General features: G+C 42.3%; 1 protein-coding gene across 1 annotated transcript in view; it reads right to left on the bottom strand.

Moving 5' to 3' along the window:
• Positions 1-19,852, bottom strand: part of LOC126161236 (sodium channel protein Nach-like) — a 230,827-nt gene that overhangs the window by 73,174 nt on the left and 137,801 nt on the right. The window contains exon 7 of the mRNA XM_049916977.1: positions 17,733-18,036. Within this exon, the coding sequence (XP_049772934.1) occupies positions 17,733-18,036 (304 nt within the window). The remainder of the gene's footprint in view (positions 1-17,732; positions 18,037-19,852) is intronic.

Raw genomic sequence — 19,852 nt, 5'->3', positions numbered from 1 at the left:
GTGCACAGAAAGCAAACTAATGATAGCAGTGCACAAAACAGTTTATATGTTATTGAAAGTAACATTACCAAGAACAAGAAACCCACAATCAGAATAAATAATCAACCTGTGAAAAGAAATGTATAGGTACAAAGAGAGTTCAAAGGAGTATTGCACAGTCATCTCTATTTTTTTTTTTTTTTTTTTGCATGAGGAGGATGAAATTTCGTGTGAACATGTAAGTTGGTATATAAAAGTATTTTCTTTTATTTACAGGTGAGCCATAATGGACCATGAAGTAGATGTCAGGTTGTGACAACGGTCAGTGATGGAGTTCCTCTTCAAGGCTGGCGATGACTCTGCCACATCGATTCACAGGAAGTTGCTCCCTGTTTCTAGGGAGCACACAGTGGATCATAGCAGTATCCAGTGGTGGCTGCAGAGGTTTAAAGAAGGTGATTTCTCTCTACTGGACAATCTACAATGCGGCAGACCATCAACGGCAGTGTGTGATATGAATAAGGAGACCATTGATCAAATCATCCAAAATAACAGATGTCTGATGACATGGCAGCTTGCTGAAGTGACTCGTTTGTCATAGGGTAGTGTGGTATCACTGCTACAGTCACTAGGGTACAGAAAAATCTTTTGGATGATTTGATCAATGGTCTCCCTATTCACATCACTCACTGCTGTCAATGGTCTACCGCATCAAGGATTGTCCAGTAGAGAGGAATCACCTTCTTTAAACCTTTGCAACAACCGCGGGATACTGCTGCAATCTACTGTGTCCTTCCCATAAACCGAGAGCAACTCCCTGTGGATCGATGTGGCAGTCATCGTCAGTCTAGGAACTCCATCACCGACCGTTGTCGCAACCTGACATTACTTCACTGTCCATTATAGCTCACCTGTAAATAAAAGAAAATACTTTTATGTACCAACTTATAGCTAAATGTTCCAAGTATGTTCATGACAAATTTCGTTCTCCTCCTGCAAAAAATAAAAAAAACAGACGACTGTGCAAAACTTTTTGAACACACTTTGTACCTTGGAATTAACACTGACCTAAAGCAAAACTTTCATACACACATAGAAATAATCTGCCAGGGAGGCATTAAAATCCTAAATAAAATAGCAACAATAGGCCAAAGGAGTCTGTATCTGTCACTAAGTGAAGTAAGAACATACCACAATGCACTCTTACTCACTGCTGTGGGTTATGGGTTGAGTGTTTGGGCTCACAGAGTCAGGAAGGTAAGGAAAGCATAGGCTCTACAGCAAACACAGAGAAGTGTACTCTTGTGCCTGACACGCACATGTAGAGCAACACCGATTGAGGTGTTGCTGGTGATATTAGCCTTTCTACCTCTGGACCTAGCCGTAAGAAAGAGAGGCGGACAATATTGGTTCAGAAAGTGTGAATATGATAATGCAAAGGAGATACTGGGCAAAAGAGCCATATAGAAAATGGAAATAAAGGCATACATTGATAGAGAATGGCAATAAATCTGGGACAGGGCAGAAACAGGTAGAAGAACCTCCCAGTTCCCGCCTGACATAAAAGAAAGAACGACATAATTCCTTCTGACCCAAGGAGCTATACCCTATCTGTTAGGACATGGTCTGTATCCTAGCTACTTACCAATATGACAGTGCACCACAACATTTGTGAATGAGGAGCAATTGGCAATCCAGATAACATCATCTGGGACTGTGGCATTAGACAAGATGTTACTGACCAGGACAGGAACACATCTGGAAATGCAGTGAGTAGTAGGACAAAGCTGCCACCATGCCACGTTGCATTGTTGCCAGATTTATACAAAATGGCAGATACAAGATGGTAGAAAAATAGTGCTTTTACACTAGGTGTTGGCAGGTGTACTACATTTACAAGCGATTTTAGAACAGGGAACGAGACATGATGTCATGATCGCATGGGTACAAGTGACATAAAATCGACAAAGTTATGAAAAATGACGGCAAATATTTATAAATTGAGGGAAAATGTACCGAAATGTGGGGAAATTGAGGATGTACTTGAGGGTCTTCTGGTTCTTGTACCTGGGAACGAGTATGCGACAGCAAGAGGAAAACGAGAAAATGTTGATATGGAAGCATCGGGAACCAGGGAAACAGTAATTTTTTTCGCTGAGGCAGCATTCTGCTGTATATCTATTCAGGTAATAGTGATACACATGAGTTGACTGCTGTGTTTGATGCTTTACTGGAATCATCTGCCTCTAAACTTGCTTGCATCTGCATTAAAGGACGACAGAGAGTGGATGGAATGATCAGTTGAGATAGGGTTGTAACAAAGTATGATTTAATAGTAGACTGATGATGCATTCTAGAGAGAGAGAGGGAGATGTTGCTTCAGGTCATTTGGCCTTTTTTTTCAATGTTCTGTCAGGATGTATCAGTTGTGTGACTTAACCTGCATTCGACTTGTATACAACCACATGTTCTGTGTGTGGCCTCTTGGTCATCAGAGGGCTTCCATCTCGTGTCATGAAAATTAACCATCCTGTTTTGACACATTCCTCTAAACGAACGAAGATTTATATGATGTACTCCATTCCCTTGTTGCATCTTGGGTATAAAATCGGGACTTCAGCTTCATAACTAAGATGATTATAAGTTAGCAATGGGTGTTTCTGAGGCACTGCAAGCCCCATGTATACATTAGCTCGACAGTTGATCTGTTTACAGAGTTAGTGGCAGCATGACGTGTGATTTCACATGTCAAATACTGTTGCTATGCATTTATCTGTTTCCTTGTAAGAAGGCTGCTAAATTTTATAAAGTGTGAGAGAAAGAAAGTGGTTATTTGTGGAGATGTAAATGTAGATTTTTTACAAGATTCAAATCACAGAAATGAAATGTTAAATATAGTCAGTAGTTTTGGTTTTAAACACACAGTCAATCCCCCAACTAGAATTACTGCCAATAGTAAAACTGCAGTTGACCAAGTTTTTATAAGACTATGTGACCTAAATTAGAGCACTAATGTTATAAATATGGGTTACAGTGACCATGAAGCTCAGCTCCTGTCTATTGAACTGAAATCAGACACTAAGTGTGGACCAAAAGCTAAAATAGTTGAACAAACAGACTTCAGTGATGACAGCATTAGAGTATTTCATTTCATGCTGTCAAGGGAAACATGGGGCGATGTCTTTAGTAAAACTGAAGTAAATAGCATGTTCGACAGTTTCTACAATGTATACCTTCACTAATTTCGTATAGCATTTCCAATGAAAAAAAGGAGGATTAAGATAGTAAAAAGTAAATGTTGGGTAACGAAAGGCATTATAACTTCCAGTAGAAAGAAAAAAATTCTTCACTGTCTTATTAAGCACAAAAATACTACTCCAGAATTCAGAAATTATGTGAAAAAATACAACCAAATATTCAGCAAGGTAATAAAAGAAGCCAAAAAACGAAAATATGATGAGTAGACCTCAAATGAAAACAATAAAATGAAAGCTGTATGGAAGGTTATTAGAGCAGAAACTGGTACAGAACAGTCAACTTCACAAAATATCCCTCTTCAAATTGAAAATAACAGACACTCAGATCCAAAAGAGGTAGCTGAGAAGTTTAACAAGTACTTTACTAATATAACAAAGTAGTTAATTGAAAATCAGTATGACAATGGACCTACATGCCTACCAAATTATTTAAATGCTAGTGTTAAGTCTATGTTCCTTCAAACAGTCATGGAAACAGAGGTGAAACAGATAATGTCACTCAAAAACAAATATTCATGTGGACTGGATGGTGTGTCAGACTATGTCTTTAAAAAGTCATCTGATAATGTATTAAAACCTCTAATATATATATTAAACAACTCCTTAACAACTGGAATTTTTCCCACTAGCCTAAAAACAGCTAAAGTAACTCCACTGTTCAAAATAGGGGACTCTGAAAATGTAAATAATTATCAACCAGTATCCCAACTCAGTGTTTTGTCCAAAATATTTGAGAAAATTTTCTACAGTAGACTACTAAGCTACATAAAAAAAATTCATTACTCTCAGCAAATCAACATGGATTCAGTAAATCAAAGTCTACAACAACAGCAATGTATGAGTACATAGAAGCTGCGCTTAAAGCACTGCATGACAGAAAAGATGCTACTGGTATCTTTTTGGACATTTCAAAAGCTTTCGACATAATTGACCATGACTTCCTCGTTCACAAATTAGATCAAAAAGGTGTCCGAGGAATCCCAAATCAGTGGATAAGATCTTACCTAGAAAACAGGCAGCAAGTGGTGGTTTTAAGGCATGATGACATTTCAGTACAAGGAAATATTATCACAACAACACATGCCTCCAGTAAATCAACAATAAAGGACGGAGTGCCACAAGGTTCTGTCCTAGGACCTCTACTGCTCCTCCTTTATATAGATGATATAAATGACTTTATTAAATTGGGAAAACTAATCTTATTGGCTGATGACACCAGCATATTTCTAACAGCTGCTGACAAAATCTCATTGGAAGTAGGAATAGATACTGTAATGTCCCAAATTACTAGCTGGTTTCAAAAAAATAAAATAATAATAAATAAAGAAAAAAACTGTCTTTATGAATTTCCACTCTTCTCCACATGTTCAAAACTTTGTTACAGTACCATACCTTGAAAATATGTTACTGAACTCTGTTACTGACACTAAGGTGCTAGGCCTATGGGTACAAGATAATTGAAAATGGGACTGTCATATAAAAGAACTTGAGAAGAAACTTTCAAAAGCTTGTTATGCTCCGTGTGTGTTAAATAAAAGTGCAAGCAAGTCAACAGTTATTCAGGCGTATTATGCATACTTCCATGCACTACTTCGATATGGGCTTCTTGGGAAATTCAGCCACCAGCATAAAGATCTTTAGGATGCAGAAAAGAGCAATCAGGGCTATCTGCAACCTAAGAAAACTGGAAACATGTAGACCACATTTCATCCAGATGAAAATAATGAGCCTACCAAGCCTTTACATATATGAGTGTATCCTGTTCGCAAATGAGTATCTTTTAAACCAAACTGGACATCTTCAACAAAATAAGCATATACACAGTCACAGCACAAGAAACACTAATAATTTCCACATGTCACAGTGTAGAACAGCACTGTACCAAAAAAGTGTATCACAGGTAACAGTTCAGCTATATAACAGCCTACTCAGTGATTTAAAATCGCAGCAACATAAATTTTTTTTTTAAACATAATCTTAAGTCATTTCTAGTGGAAAAATGTTTTTACTCTGTAAAATAATTTTTAAATTACAAAAAATAGCCTTGTAAACAATGATTATGTAATAATGGTTAAATTCAAATTGCTATATTTCTCACTTGTAATTTATGATTGTTATCTGTAATTAATTTTGTCATGTGCTCTCTCTCTCTCTCTCTCTCTCTCTCTCTCTCTCTCTCTCTCTCTCTCTCTCTGTGTGTGTGTGTGTGTGTGTGTGTGTGTGTGTGTGTGTGTGTGTGTGTGTGTGTGTGTTTTTGCTCCAGTCACAATTTTGACTTGTCCTATATTCAGTGTACTGTTTAAGTATGTAATGAATCAAATGGACCAATAAATAAATGAAATGAAAAGGTATTCTCTATTATTAACTGTTGCAGTAATTCAGCTTAGCCTGGTTCTACATAGGTTGCAGAAGGTTGTAGTTATAGTTTCCTCTGACTCCTAATCAGCTTTGACTTAAATTGGAACGATCACATGTGTAAAGCTGCAGAAATGGCAGCAGTTGCAAGATGCATAGGGACTACCTAAAACAAGGTTGGAATGTTACTGTAGCAGATAGTTTTGAGAAAGGTGACTCGTTTTGAGATATGAGGGTGCCAGAAATATGATACACTAATGGTTGTAATCAGTAAAGGACTTCTCTATAGTATCCAATGCAGGTGTGTGCTTGAATGGGGGGACTTGATTCCAAATCCCAGACAGCATTTAGCCGGCCGGGGTGGCCGAGCAGTTCTAGGTGCTACAGTCTGGAGCCGTGCGACTGCTACGGTCGCATGTTCGAATCCTGCCTCAGGCATGTCCTTAGGTTTGTTAGGTTTAAGTAGTTCTAATTTCTAGGGCACTGATGACCTCAGAAGTTAAGTCACATAGTGCTCAGAGCCATTTGAACCATTTTTGAACCAGACAGCATTTCTAGACCAGAGCGTAGCACTAGAGATCTGAAAAGATAGTGTACATTTCTTACGACCTCAATCAGCACACAATCTACTGTTTGTGATCCTTCTCAATCAAACATTGCCTGTGGCCCAGTTGATATATCACCGAACCTCTGACATGGCATCGAGACAGAATGTGCTACAAATATTGGATAAATATATAGCAGTGGCGGCGTGAGGGAGTTGCAAGTACCGGTTTCATACCACATTCCTCAGCCGAACCACTTTCTAAATTAGGTAATTTTATTATGTGGTTGCACTGTAGGCTACGTGTAACCACACAGTTGGTTTGATACTGTATACTTCAGCAACCACCGTCTATATTCAGGGTCACGGTATTTGTCTGGACAAAAAGCTACCTATTTCAGAGGTAATCTCATACCTTGATTTATAAAGCCACTATAGCTTTTAACATGGATACTTGTATGCACCTGTAGAACCAAGACCACTTGTGATGGTAATATGGTTGTGTATTTTAACATATGACGTTTTGTAAGACGATTACACCTCTCTTTCTAAGACGCAGTGGTACCACTCCCAAGAAAAACTTATGAGACATGCTCACCAATGTTTGATTTTCAGTCAGTATTATTTCGTATTGTCAGCAATCAGTTAGTGACGTCGTATTGTACTTAGTAGTAGGGGATGTGTGGTAGCTTCACCATGAGCATCAGGTTTATAAAGTATGTGTTTGTGTTCCAACATGTGCAAAGGAGATGACTATGTCCAGGAGTAAGGAAGGTATGAATTTGACGTGGAATACTGTGATAGCAAAGGGTAGAGTATGTCAAGTCATAAGAATGCTACAGATATTTCTATTTCCAGAGCCATCATCAGGGTGTATTTCCGATACTTCTCTCATTCTCAAATGTCATTCAACTGAAACTGCAATCGTAACATTTAATTGTAAGTATAGCCATCAAACATATGTGTGTTCGATTTTGTAAGATGATTCTGTCTATGCATGGCCTGTGACGGGAACGATTCACATTTCTCGCTAATGGTAGGGGTCGTCCAAATGGAGAGGGCTGTTGCAATGCAGGAATGTAGTTGACTTAACCGTGTAGTCCTCTAGATGGCTGAATAGCGAACTAATACTTAGTATGTGTTGGACAGCTTTCGTGATCAAGTGGAAATTTGAGATGATTCAATATGGATGTTTGTTTGTGCTGGGCCATTATTCCCTCCCATGTAAATTGTTCCACTGACTGCTTCTTCGCATTTCACATCTTTATTTAGTTGATAGTGGTGTGTGCATCTAGCAGGTGCAAGACATGTTTGCTGGGTCTCTAGATTGACAAACACCTTATTTGACTTTGTAAATTATAGAGCTGATTTGGAATCTGTAACATCATTGATGTCGGTATTCGCGAGTGGAGATATTGGTTTCCTCTGTTTTCTTTTTCGAGTTTCCACGTATATGTCTTCTCAGTCGAATGTAAAAAACTATACCGATTTTGCTCATAAAACTAAATGAAACTGGACTTTGTCTATTTACGTGGAAAGAGGACATTTATTATGGTTGGGAATGTTTTTTTAATAGTTGCTTTATTATATGAGTCGAGTTGATGTTAAATAATCCCTTGCGGAATGGCAGGTGAGTTCTCTACGATACTGTGGCCTTCAGCGAGTCCCTGCCAGAGCGTCCTGCATGACATTAAACAAAAGTGTTTTCCACTGCAGAACGAGAGGCATTGGGGACCTGTATAGTCTATGACAGCAGCGCCTCGTAACCATTAGGGATGGCTGCGCCACTATAGACGACCAAGACGCATTTGGGGAATGCTGCCCTTTTATCTCCTAGTTAACTGTACCGGCTTTTGTGTTGCCGAAGCATGATTATATCTATGCGTGTGGCGGCTGGCATGGTCTGCGAGGCTGTCGACTGAGTTGCTCCACCCCATAGGTTGATTTTCGGTAGTTTGTGATTGTACATGGAGGAGAACACATGTTCTACTGCAGTCTTTTAGGACGGCGATATTCCCCAGCGCATGTGATGCATTATGACCCATTCAATGCGAGTGCTGGTTTTTTTTTTTTTTTCGGGACAATTTCGAAGTGTAATTATAAGTGTGATGCATTTTTTTCCATCAGCTGTGACAGTGTGTATTGGCTTCGGTTAGCTGGGATGTAGGCTGATTTTTAGTAGGCATGTGTAGTGAACTCTGACGTCAAAGAGAGAAAGATGCTACAGGGTGTTTCAAAAATGACCGGTATATTTGAAACGGCAATAAAAACTAAACGAGCAGCGATAGAAATACACCGTTTGTTGCAATATGCTTGGGACAACAGTACATTTTCAGGCGGACAAACTTTCGAAATTACAGTAGTTACAATTTTCAACAACAGATGGCGCTGCAAGTGATGTGAAAGATATAGAAGACAACGCAGTCTGTGGGTGCGCCATTCTGTACGTCGTCTTTCTGCTGTAAGCGTGTGCTGTTCACAACGTGCAAGTGTGCTATAGACAACATGGTTTATTCCTTAGAACAGAGGATTTTTCTGGTGTTGGAATTCCACCGCCTAGAACACAGTGTTGTTGCAACAAGACGAAGTTTTCAACGGAGGTTTAATGTAACCAAAGGACCGAAAAGCGATACAATAAAGGATCTGTTTGAAAAATTTCAACGGACTGGGAACGTGACAGATGAACGTGCTGGAAAGGTAGGGCGACCGCGTACGGCAACCACAGAGGGCAACACGCAGCTAGTGCAGCAGGTGATCCGACAGCGGCCTCGGGTTTCCGTTCGCCGTGTTGCAGCTGCGGTCCAAATGACGCCAACGTCCACGTATCGTCTCATGCGCCAGAGTTTACACCTCTATCCATACAAAATTCCAACGCGGCAACCCCTCAGCGCCGCTACCATTGCTGCACAAGAGACATTCGCTAACGATATAGTGCACAGGATTGATGACGGCGATATGCATGTGGGCAGCATTTGGTTTACTGACGAAGCTTATTTTTACCTGGACGGCTTCGTCAATAAACAGAACTGGCGCATATGGGGAACCGAAAAGCCCCATGTTGCAGTCCCATCGCCCCTGCATGCTCAAAAAGTACTGGTCTGGGCCGCCATTTCTCCAAAGGAATCATTGGCCCATTTTTCAGATCCGAAACGATTACTGCATCACGCTATCTGGACATTCTTCGTGAATTTGTGGCGGTACAAACTGCCTTAGACGACACTGCGAACACCTCGTGGTTTATGCAAGATGGTGCCCGGCCACATCGCACAGCCGACGTCTTTAATTTCCTGAATGAATATTTCGATGATCGTTTGCTTGCTTTGGGCTATCCGAAACATACAGGAGGCGGCGTGGATTGGCCTCCCTATTCGCCAGACATGAACCCCTGTGACTTCTTTCTGTGGGGATACTTGAAAGACCAGGTGTACCGCCAGAATCCAGAAACAATTGAACAGCTGAAGCAGTACATCTCATCTGCATGTCAAGCCATTCCGCCAGACACGTTGTCAAAGGTTTCGGGTAATTTCATTCACAGACTACGCCATATTATTGCTACGCATGGTGGATATGTGGAAAATATCGTACTATAGAGTTTCCCAGACCGCAGCGCCATCTGTTGTTGAAAATTGTAACTACTGTAATTTCGAAAGTTTGTCTGCCTGAAAATGTACTGTTGTCCCAATCATATTGTAGCAAACGGTGTATTTCTATCGCTGCTCGTTTAGTTTTTATTGCCGTTTCAAATATACCGGTCATTTTTGAAACACCCTGTATATGCTTGCAGGTAATATACTTTTTTTAACTCCTCTCTGTCCAACACCAGCCTCTAGTCAGTTGAACGTATTTCCCACCAAAAAGAAAAGAGACTGGAAATAAAGACTTATGTCCAGCACAGACCAGTTCCTAGTAGACTTGGCCACTGTTTCTATGTTTCGATACAGTGTATCGATACGTGGAACTGTTTCAGTGTTTCGGAACGACTGTGGTTCACTGTTTCGAAACAGTAGTGTTTCATTCCGCCCCTTTCTCGGATAACCGGATCAGATTCGATCTCGAGCCAGACACAGAAACTGTATCGTTGTTTCAAAATAAGGCTGTCTCAGTCCACCTGTGCTTGGAACGGACTAATTGTATCGAAACAGTGATGTTTCATTCCACTCTGTGTCGGACGAGATTCGGGCTCGGCACAGGTACTGAAACAACAACATACCACTTCGTGAAACACTTTCAAGAGTGTCGAAATCTTTTTGACAACCAATAGCATGAAGCTTAAGATATCCGAAAATAAAGCTTCGTTTCTAGCTGACTGTCCTATTCCGAAATGACGTAACATCTGCTTTATAAACATTAACCAAACAATAAAACAACGCATACTATTCACATTCAAAATAATAAATACGTGAAAATCATTCAGTTAAATTGCACTTTTTTTATAACATACGCTTCTCTGTTCATGTACAGTTATCATATTAAGAAACGCAAGTAAGCCTACAACATTTTGAACAAAAAAAAAAAAGGCGTAGAGTGACAGTTATTAGACATATATACAAATTTGATGTAGGTATAATTGCAAGCAATCTGTTTGACATATCACTGATAGTGTAATGGTGAACAGGAAGGGATGGGAAGCATGGTGCATTTATAGTAGTGGTTCGAAACACCTTGAAAGACAAAATTTTTTTCCGTTATATTTTGTTATTTATTCGAATTATTTGGCATTATTTGTGAGTCTATAGTCACTGTGCCTGTTATCCACAATGATTCCCTTTGTGTGCATGGAAATTAGCAGGATGGGTGTATTACCCATACTAACGGAATGTGGGAATCCCAGTAGCATATCCGTTGTTTCTGCAGTTTGCTCCCACCTCCAGTTCCGTTCGTGGTGGTTCTTCTGTCTTCAGCTATGGCTGTCCTCAGCCAATTGCAAAGTATGAAAGTGACACGACACGAAAGCAGGGCATTTGCTGCATGAAATACGGAACTGCCAAAACGCCTATGTGATAGTTTCGTACTTTCTGCGATATGATTAGCGCTCTCGCGCCTTATTTGTGTTTATATGGATATACGTATACAGTAGACATTCAAGATGATAAAATGTGTAGGTTTATTAAATTATAAAACACAAACTGTTTCACTGTTTCGAAACAGCGTATCGAAACATTACATTGTACTGTTTCATTTGTTTCGAAACAGTTAAGTGTTTCAGTTTGCCCATCTCTAGTGCCTAGGAATAGGTGGCCGTCGGGTGATGTAGGTTAGTGGAGGTAGCCCAAGCACCTTTTTTCCCGCCATTTTCCTAGGTTAGTAGAGGTAGCCCAATTGACCTATCTTCCCTCCAAAATTCGAAATTCCCCCCAGGGGGGCGTGGTTCTTTCTCGCCAAAAGCGGCCAACTTGGATAAAGGTACTCACGTCAATAGTTGACGTCACAGCAGCCATCTTGGACGACAATTGCGTCATCAGTTGACGTCACGTACTCGCGTGATCAGGTGACGTCACGGCCGCTATATTGGATGATGTCAGTGGGGCCACACATAGGTTGTCCCCCTACTGATGTGGGCAGAACAGGACATCTACAGAAAGTTCTGTTCGATCATTCAGACAGACCAGCCTCCTCTGGTTCAGACAGGTTGGATGCTGTCCCCCACTCATAGAGTATCTCCAGACTAGCATTTGCAGGACACTGGAAATTCACCAAAAATTCCAGCCATTTTTCTCATCTGTACAATACATTCTGAGAGAATCTTTTAGACATTCGATCTCTTGTGTCTTTCCTTTTTTGCGATCTGTTGTGGGGTTTCGAAATATGTCATGAACTTTTAGATATGTAATTGTTCAGATTTTCCCATCTGTGCCTAGATAACTGTGTGGGTTTACTGCTGTAGAACTATGCTTCGAAAAGTGAGGAAAATAAAAAATAGGTGTCTTAATGCCTGTGACTCCATCAGTGAAAATAAGAGTTATGAGCACCACAGTAGCTCTATGTCTCTGAAGTGACGTGACGTCATAGGACTGGGGCGATGGGTGGGGGGACTTAGGCTAGTGGAGGTAGCCCAATGATCTGTTTCCTGCCAAAAATTTAAATTTCCTGCCATGATATCAGTGCGACATTGCCACATCTGTATCTTGGGGTTAGGAGGGGTGGGAGATTGGGCATGAAATTTAGCAACAATGCAAGGTGTGTCGGGAAATACACTATGTGATCAAAAACATCTGTTCGACTGACTGAAAATGATTTTCAAATTCGTGGCACCCTCGTTCAGTGATGCTGGAAATCAATATGGTGTTGTCCCACCCTTAGCCTTGATGACATCTTCCACTCTCGCAGGTATACGTTCAATCAGGTTCTCGAAGGTTTCTTGGGGGATGACAGTCCATTCTTCACGGAGTGCTGCACTGAGGAGAGGTATCGATGTCGGTCGATCAGGCCTGGCACGAAGTCGACGTTCCAAAACATCCCAAAGGGGTTCTGTAGGATTCAGGTCAGGTCTCTGTGCGGGACAGTCCATAACAGAGATGTTATTGTCGTCTAACCACTCCGCCACAGGCCGTGCATTATGAACAGATGCTCGATCGTGTTAAAAGATGCAATCGCCATCCCCGAATTGCTGTTCACCAGTGGGAAGCAAGAAGGCGCTTAAAACATCAATGTAGGCCTGTGCTGTGATCGTGCCACGTAAAACAACGCAAGCCCCCTCTACATCTACATCTACATCTACATCTACATCCATACTCCGCAAGCCACCTGACGGTGTGTGGCGGAGGGTACATTGAGTAGCTCTATCGGTTCTCCCTTCTATTCCAGTCTCGTATTGTTCGTGGAAAGAAGGATTGTCGGTATACTTGACTCTTCGGTGAAGGTATGTTCTCGAAACATTGACAAAAGCCCGTACCGAGCTACTGAGCGTCTCTCCTGCAGAGTCTTCCACTGGAGTTTATCTATCATCTCCGTAACGCTTTCGCGATTACTAAATGATCCTGTAACGAAGCGCGCTGCTCTCCGTTGGATCTTCTCGATCTCTTCTATCAACCCTATCTGGTACGGATCCCACACTGCTGAGCAGTATTCAAGCAGTGGGCGAACAAGTGTACTGTAACCTACTTCCTTTGTTTTCGGATTGCATTTCCTTAGGATTCTTCCAATGAATCTCAGTCGGGAATCTGCTTTACCGACGATTAATTTTATATGGTCATTCCATTTTAAATCACTCCTAATGCGTACTCCCAGATAATTTATGGTATTAACTGCTTCCAGTTGCTGACCTGCTATTTTGTAGCTAAATGATAAAGGACCTATCTTTCTGTGTATTCTCAGCACATTACACTTGTCTACATTGAGATTCAATTGCCATTCCCTGCACCATGCGTCAATTCGCTGCAGATCCTCCTGCATTTCAGTACAATTTTCCATTGTTACAACCTCTCGATACACCACAGTATCATCTGCAAAAAGCCTCAGTGAACTTCCGATGTCATCCACAAGGTCATTTATGTATATTGTGAATAGCAACGGTCCTATGACACTCCCCTGCGTCACACCTGAAATCACTCTTACTTCGGAAGACTTCTCTCCATTGAGAATGACATGCTGCGTCCTGTTATCTAGGAACTCTTCAATCCAATCACACAATTGGTCTGATAGTCCATATGCTCTTACTTTGTTCATTAAACGACTGTGGAGAACTGTATCGAACGCCTTGCGGAAGTCAAGAAACACGGCATCTACCTGTGAACCCGTGTCTATGGCCCTCTGAGTCTCGTGGACGAATAGCGCGAGCTGGGTTTCACATGACCGTCTTTTTCGAAATCCATGCTGATTCCTACAGAGTAGATTTCTAGTCTCCAGAAAAGTCATTATACTCGAACACAATACGTGTTCCAAAATTCTACAACTGATCGACGTTAGAGATATAGGTCTATAGTTCTGTATATCTGTTCGACGTCCCTTCTTGAAAACGGGGATGACCTGTGCCCTTTTCCAATCCTTTGGAACGCTACGCTCTTCTAGAGACCTACGGTACACCGCTGCAAGAAGGGGGGGCAAGTTCCTTCGCGTACTCTGTGTAAAATTGAACTGGTATCCCATCAGGTCCAGAGGCCTTTCCTCTTTTGAGCGATTTTAATTGTTTCTCCATGAAAAACACTACCACACCATAACACCACCGCCTCGGAATTTTACTGTTGAGTCTACAACGCTGGAAGACGACGTTCACTGCGCATTCGCCTTACCCACACCCTGCCATCGGGTCGCCACATTGTGTACCGTGATTCGTCACTCCACACAACGTTTTTCCACAGTTCAATCGTCTAATGTTTACGCTCCTTCCACCAAGCGAGGCGTTGTTTGGCATTTACCGGCGTGAAGTATGGCTTGTGAGCAGCCGCTCGACCGTGAAATCCAAGTTTTCTCACCTCCCGCCTAACTGCCATAGTACTTGCAGTGGATCCTAATGCAGTTTGGAATTCCTGTGTTATAGTATGGATAGATGTATGCCTGTTACACATTACGACCCTCTTCAACTGTCGGCGATCTCTGTCATGCAACAGATGAGGTTGGCCTGTACACTTTTGTGCTGTACGTGTCCCATCACGTTTCCACTTAATTATCACATCGGAAACAGTGGACCTAGGGAGGTTTAGGAGTGTGGAAATCTCGTGTACAGACAGACATATGACACAAGTGACACACAATCACCTTATCACTTTCGAAGTTCGTGGATTCCACAGAACGCCCCATCCTGCTCTCTCACGATGTATAATGACTATTGAGGTCGCTGATGTGGAGTGCCTGGCAGTAGGTGACAGCACAATGCACCTAATATGAAAAACTATGTTTTTGGGGGTATCCGGATTCTTTTGATCACATACTGTATTTTGTACCTCTACTGCCACCTACTGAACGATGTATGAGTTACGAAATTTCAGACAAGCTGTTTGACTAGACTGGAGAAATTTGTAGCGAAATGCAGTAACACTTGTACACTTTGGTACAGATAGTTGAGACTTACCCTAAACATAAAAAACGTAATGTATTGCGCATGAATCGTCAGAAAGCACCATTATTTTATGATTACTGGCAGCAGTTACTTCCTTATATCTAGAAGTATGCATACAAAGCGCTATGATGTGGAATGAGCACATAAAATTAATCATGGGTAAGGCAAATGCCAGACTGAGATTAATTGCAAGAATCCTCAGGAAGTGTAGTCTGTCAACAAAGGAAGTAGTTTATGAACACTCGTATGACTAATGATCTTCCTTGTCGTTCTGGGATTCGAACCAGTTTCGACTGAAAGAGGACAATGAGAAGATCGAAAGAACAGGAGCATGTTTTGTTACAGGTCCATTTAGTAAATGCGGAGGTGTCATGGAGATGCTCGGCCAACTCCAGTGGTAGAAGCTGCAACAGAGGTGTTCTGCACCAACGTGCAGTCTATTGTTAAAGTTCCAAGAGCGTACTTTCCTAGAAGAATCGATTAATGTATTGTTTTCTCCTATGTATATCTTGTGAGAAGACCATGAACATGAAACTAGATAGATCTGAGCTCACACGATGGCTTACCAGTAATCGATCTGACCGCAATCTACACTCATGCTCATAAATTAAGGATAATGCTGATACATGGAGAAACAACGCTCTGGTGGGCGGATTGCGGATTTAAATCACCTCGGTGTATGACCATGCAGTGCATCTGACCTGCAGTCATTGCACGGTGGCGCTGGCAGCAGTCCACATATGCAGAGGTGCGTTTGTGCATGTCAAATGGTTCAAATGGCTCTGAGCACTATGGGACTTAACATCTGTGGTCATCAGTCCCCTAGAACTTAGAACTACTTAAACCTAACTAACCTAAGGACATCACACACATCCATGCCCGAGGCAGGATTCGAACCAGCGACCATAGCAGTCGCGCGGTTCCGGACTGAGCACCTAGAACCGCTAGACCACCGCGGCCGGCGGTGCATGTCAGAGTACGGTGCAGCGAGGAAGTGTGAAGACGTTTTCAGACGTGTTAAGATGACTGTGTGTTGAAAATGGCTCAAAGAACACATATTGATGACGTTATGAGGGGTAGATTACTAGGGCAACTAGAGGCTGGTCAAACGTAGCAGGTCATAGCACGAGCCCTCCATGTGTCACAAACTGTGATCTCAAGATTATGGCGACGATTCCAGCAGGCAGGAAACGTGTCCAGGCGCTACATTACGGGACGTTCACAGTGTACAACACCACAAGAAGACCGATATCTCACTATCAGTGCCTGCAGACGGCCACAGAGTACTGGAGGTAGCCTTGCTCGGGACCTTACCACAGCCACTGGAACAGTTATCTCCAGACACACAGTCTACAGACGATTGAACAGACATGGTATATTCTCCCAGAGACGTGCAAGGTGCATTCTACTGACCCCTGGTCAAAGGAGAGCCCGTTAAACCTGGTGTCAAGAACACAGTACATGGTCAGTGGAACAGTGGTCCCAGGTTATGTTCACGGACGAGTCCAGGTAGAATTTGAACAGTGATTCTCACCGGGTTTTCATCTGGCGTGAACCAGGAACCAGATATCAACTCAATAATGTCCTTGAAAGGGACCTGTATCGAGGTCATGGTTTGATGGTGTGGGGTGGGATTATGATTGGTGCATGTACAACCCTGCATGTCTTTGACAGAGGACCTGTAACAGGTCAGGTGTATCGGGACATCATTTTGCACCAGTATGTCCTCCTTTTTCAGGGGTGCAGTGGGTCCCACCTTCCTCCTGATGGATGATAATGCATGGCCCCACCGAGCTGCCATCGTGGAGGAATACCTTGAAACAGAAGATATCAGGCGAATGGAGTGGCCCGCCTGTTCTCCATACCTAAACCCCATCGAGCACGTCTGGGATGCTCCTGGTCGATGTATCGCTGCACATCTTCAAACCCCTAGGACACTTCAGGAGCTCCGACAGGCACTGGTGCAAAAATGGGAGTATATACACCAGCAGCTGCTCGACCACCTGATACAGAGTGTGCCAACCCATTGTGCGGCCTGTGTACGTGTGCATGGTGATCATATCCCAAATGCACAGGAAACAGCAGCATTTTGTAGTACATGTATTTCGGGACAGTTTTCTCAACTTACCAACAATACCATGTGGACTACAGATCTGTGTCATGAGTGTTCCCTATGTGCCTATGCTGTTAGCGCCAATTTTGTGTAGTGGCATGTTGTGTCGCACCATATTCTGCAATTATCCTTAATTTTTTGAGCATAAGTGTATTTGATTCTGGTACATGAAAAGGGTAAAGTGATGGTGGTACACAAAGTACCCTCCGCCGCATATTGCAAGGCAGCTTGCGGAGTGTGGATACAGAGGTCGTAATATTTAGGCTCAGCAGTATATGTATGAAAATCTTGTCATTTAATGACTTATCCTTGTACAGTCCTCGCTACTCTTAACACATGCATTATATCACTTCCACCAACCAGTGTAACATTTTGATTTGCTCTTTCCGGCTATGTAATACCCAGTTCTGTACACTCAGTGGTTTAGGAACGTTAATTTTTCGTCGGTTCATCCTCAGTCTCCCAGACATAGGATGTGGACATACTGACCAGCACTGCTGTAGTAGAAGGGCATGCAGTGGCAGAGGCGTACGATGGCATCGGAGCGGCACTGGGCCAGGCAGTTGGCAGCACTGTAGCTGGAGAAGAGCTGCAGGTGGCGCTCCTCGGGGAAGACGCAGCCGCGCACCTGCGGCGCCACCGACTGCACGGCGCGCGTGCAATATGACAACGTGGCCGACAGCCGCAGCAGCAGCTCGCGGCCCGGGGGCAGCACCTTCTCCAGCAGCGACTCCTCAGGGAAGTCATCCGGCCCATGCACCAGCATCTGAACAGACCACATCAGCAGCGCTCGCTGCACATAAACAAGGTGGGCGTGCTGGTGCTGCGTACAGTGGCAAGGGGCAGTGTGCTGTGTCTGACCATAGTGAATGACTTGAACATTTAGTGTTACTAACTACTTTAGGTATAGCCAAGGTACCTAACCAATGTAGTTGTTCATTAGTGTTGGTATAAAGCTAACACAACAAGTGTTACATTAAGTTGCGATTTTCACTGAGGAAATACAATATGTCATACCACATGTTATATGACTTGCGACACAATGCATAAGTAACCCACATTGGTACAGCAAGTAGAAACTTACTCGAAGGTACTTAATTAGCCCGTGCTGGGAAGACAGCCATACAGAATTGATAGAATTACCTGCCATACTGCTCAGTGCAATACAAAGTGCAGCTTGCTCCATACAGCTGCATCACACTATACATGGGGCAGGAAATTTAGTCATCTGATGTGCCTCAAAAGGACTGCTTTATTTAGTTGAAGCAATGTCACATCCATCTCTGTAGTTGCTTACTCAGTAAAACTTTTACTGTCCGTGTAAGAAATTAAAGACCACTGTTTTGGCAGTTGCACGTGTTCTCTGCTAAGCAATCTTTCCCATTCAATTTTGAGGAAACAGTTTGGCATAAAAAATGATTTTTTTAATCTAATAGTTTGCTGCCACAGCTTGATAATCTTTTCGCTGTTGCCCACAGTTATTGTGATACTTTGTAATTAAGAAATAATACCAAACAGTTTTAAAAGCTTTGCAGCAAAAATTGTAGTCGCTGGTCAATTTATGTTTGGTGCATTGTAGGTGATGCTATGCTGTATGCCAAATGCAGCTAACATTTCGAAATTCTTTTTACTGCTCGAAGGAGAATCATACCTCTTTTCTGTGTTGAATAGATGTATGGCACACTTGGAAGTTGTTTGTGACGAGGCAGAAAGCGATGTGCCACACCTGCTGTGTCTTGTTGTTTGTTGTATCACTCGTGTGAGAATACGAGTGTCACAGAGGTAATCGTCCTGTGCATAACCTCAATTGCAACATGTCGCATTGCATCTCACATCACCTCAATCATAACCATACGTTAAGACACGAAAACAATAGTTTTCTGAATATATAAATTTGACACAACTTTTTCGAGATGTGTTGAGTTTCACTTACTTTTTATTCAGTAATCAGTTCCAGGAAGAAATAGGTGAAGTTGCGATGGGGAGCCCCTGTCACTTTTTACTGCCAATCTGTTTATGGAAGATTTTGAGTAATGTCCCCTTGGTGGCTTTCAAATCTGCATGCTTTTACAGGTGTGAAGACATTGTTTTTATTGTCTGTCTTCATGGAAGTGAGAATTTAAATGGATGTTTAGAGTATCAGAATTCAATCTGTGTGTGTGTGTGGTTTGAGGTTTTCGGGCGCGAAACAGCGTGGTCATCAGCGCCCAAACGCATAGAAACAGGAACACATGCAGTGAAGGGACGAAGACGGACACCGAACAATCCAACCGAATATTCAATGCACGATGGAGGTGGAAAAAGGTGGCTGCCTTCTCTTCCTTGATGTGTTGGCCAAATGGAAGGTTGGTGGTACATCGAGACAAGTCATTTATAGGAAGCCAACTCATAATGATTTGTATCCTCACTCTGATGGTTTTCACCATTGTGCTCTGTGTGAAGGGGTTCTCGTTCCTTGTTTCATAAGACCACGTAATCTCAGGCTCTCAAAGTTTGCCAGCTGAGTTAGCCCACCTTGAAATCACCTTTCATCAGTATGGTTATAGTGAAAGACACATTTGCTGTGCATTGCAATGTTGACCAACCGTGCATCGGGTGAGTGATAATAA

This window comes from Schistocerca cancellata, chromosome 2 (assembly GCF_023864275.1).
Source record: "Schistocerca cancellata isolate TAMUIC-IGC-003103 chromosome 2, iqSchCanc2.1, whole genome shotgun sequence".
Classification (NCBI taxonomy): Eukaryota; Metazoa; Arthropoda; class Insecta; order Orthoptera; family Acrididae; genus Schistocerca; species Schistocerca cancellata.
The sequence above is the reverse complement of the archived record's forward strand: the minus strand, read 5'-3'. Positions and strand labels throughout refer to the sequence as shown.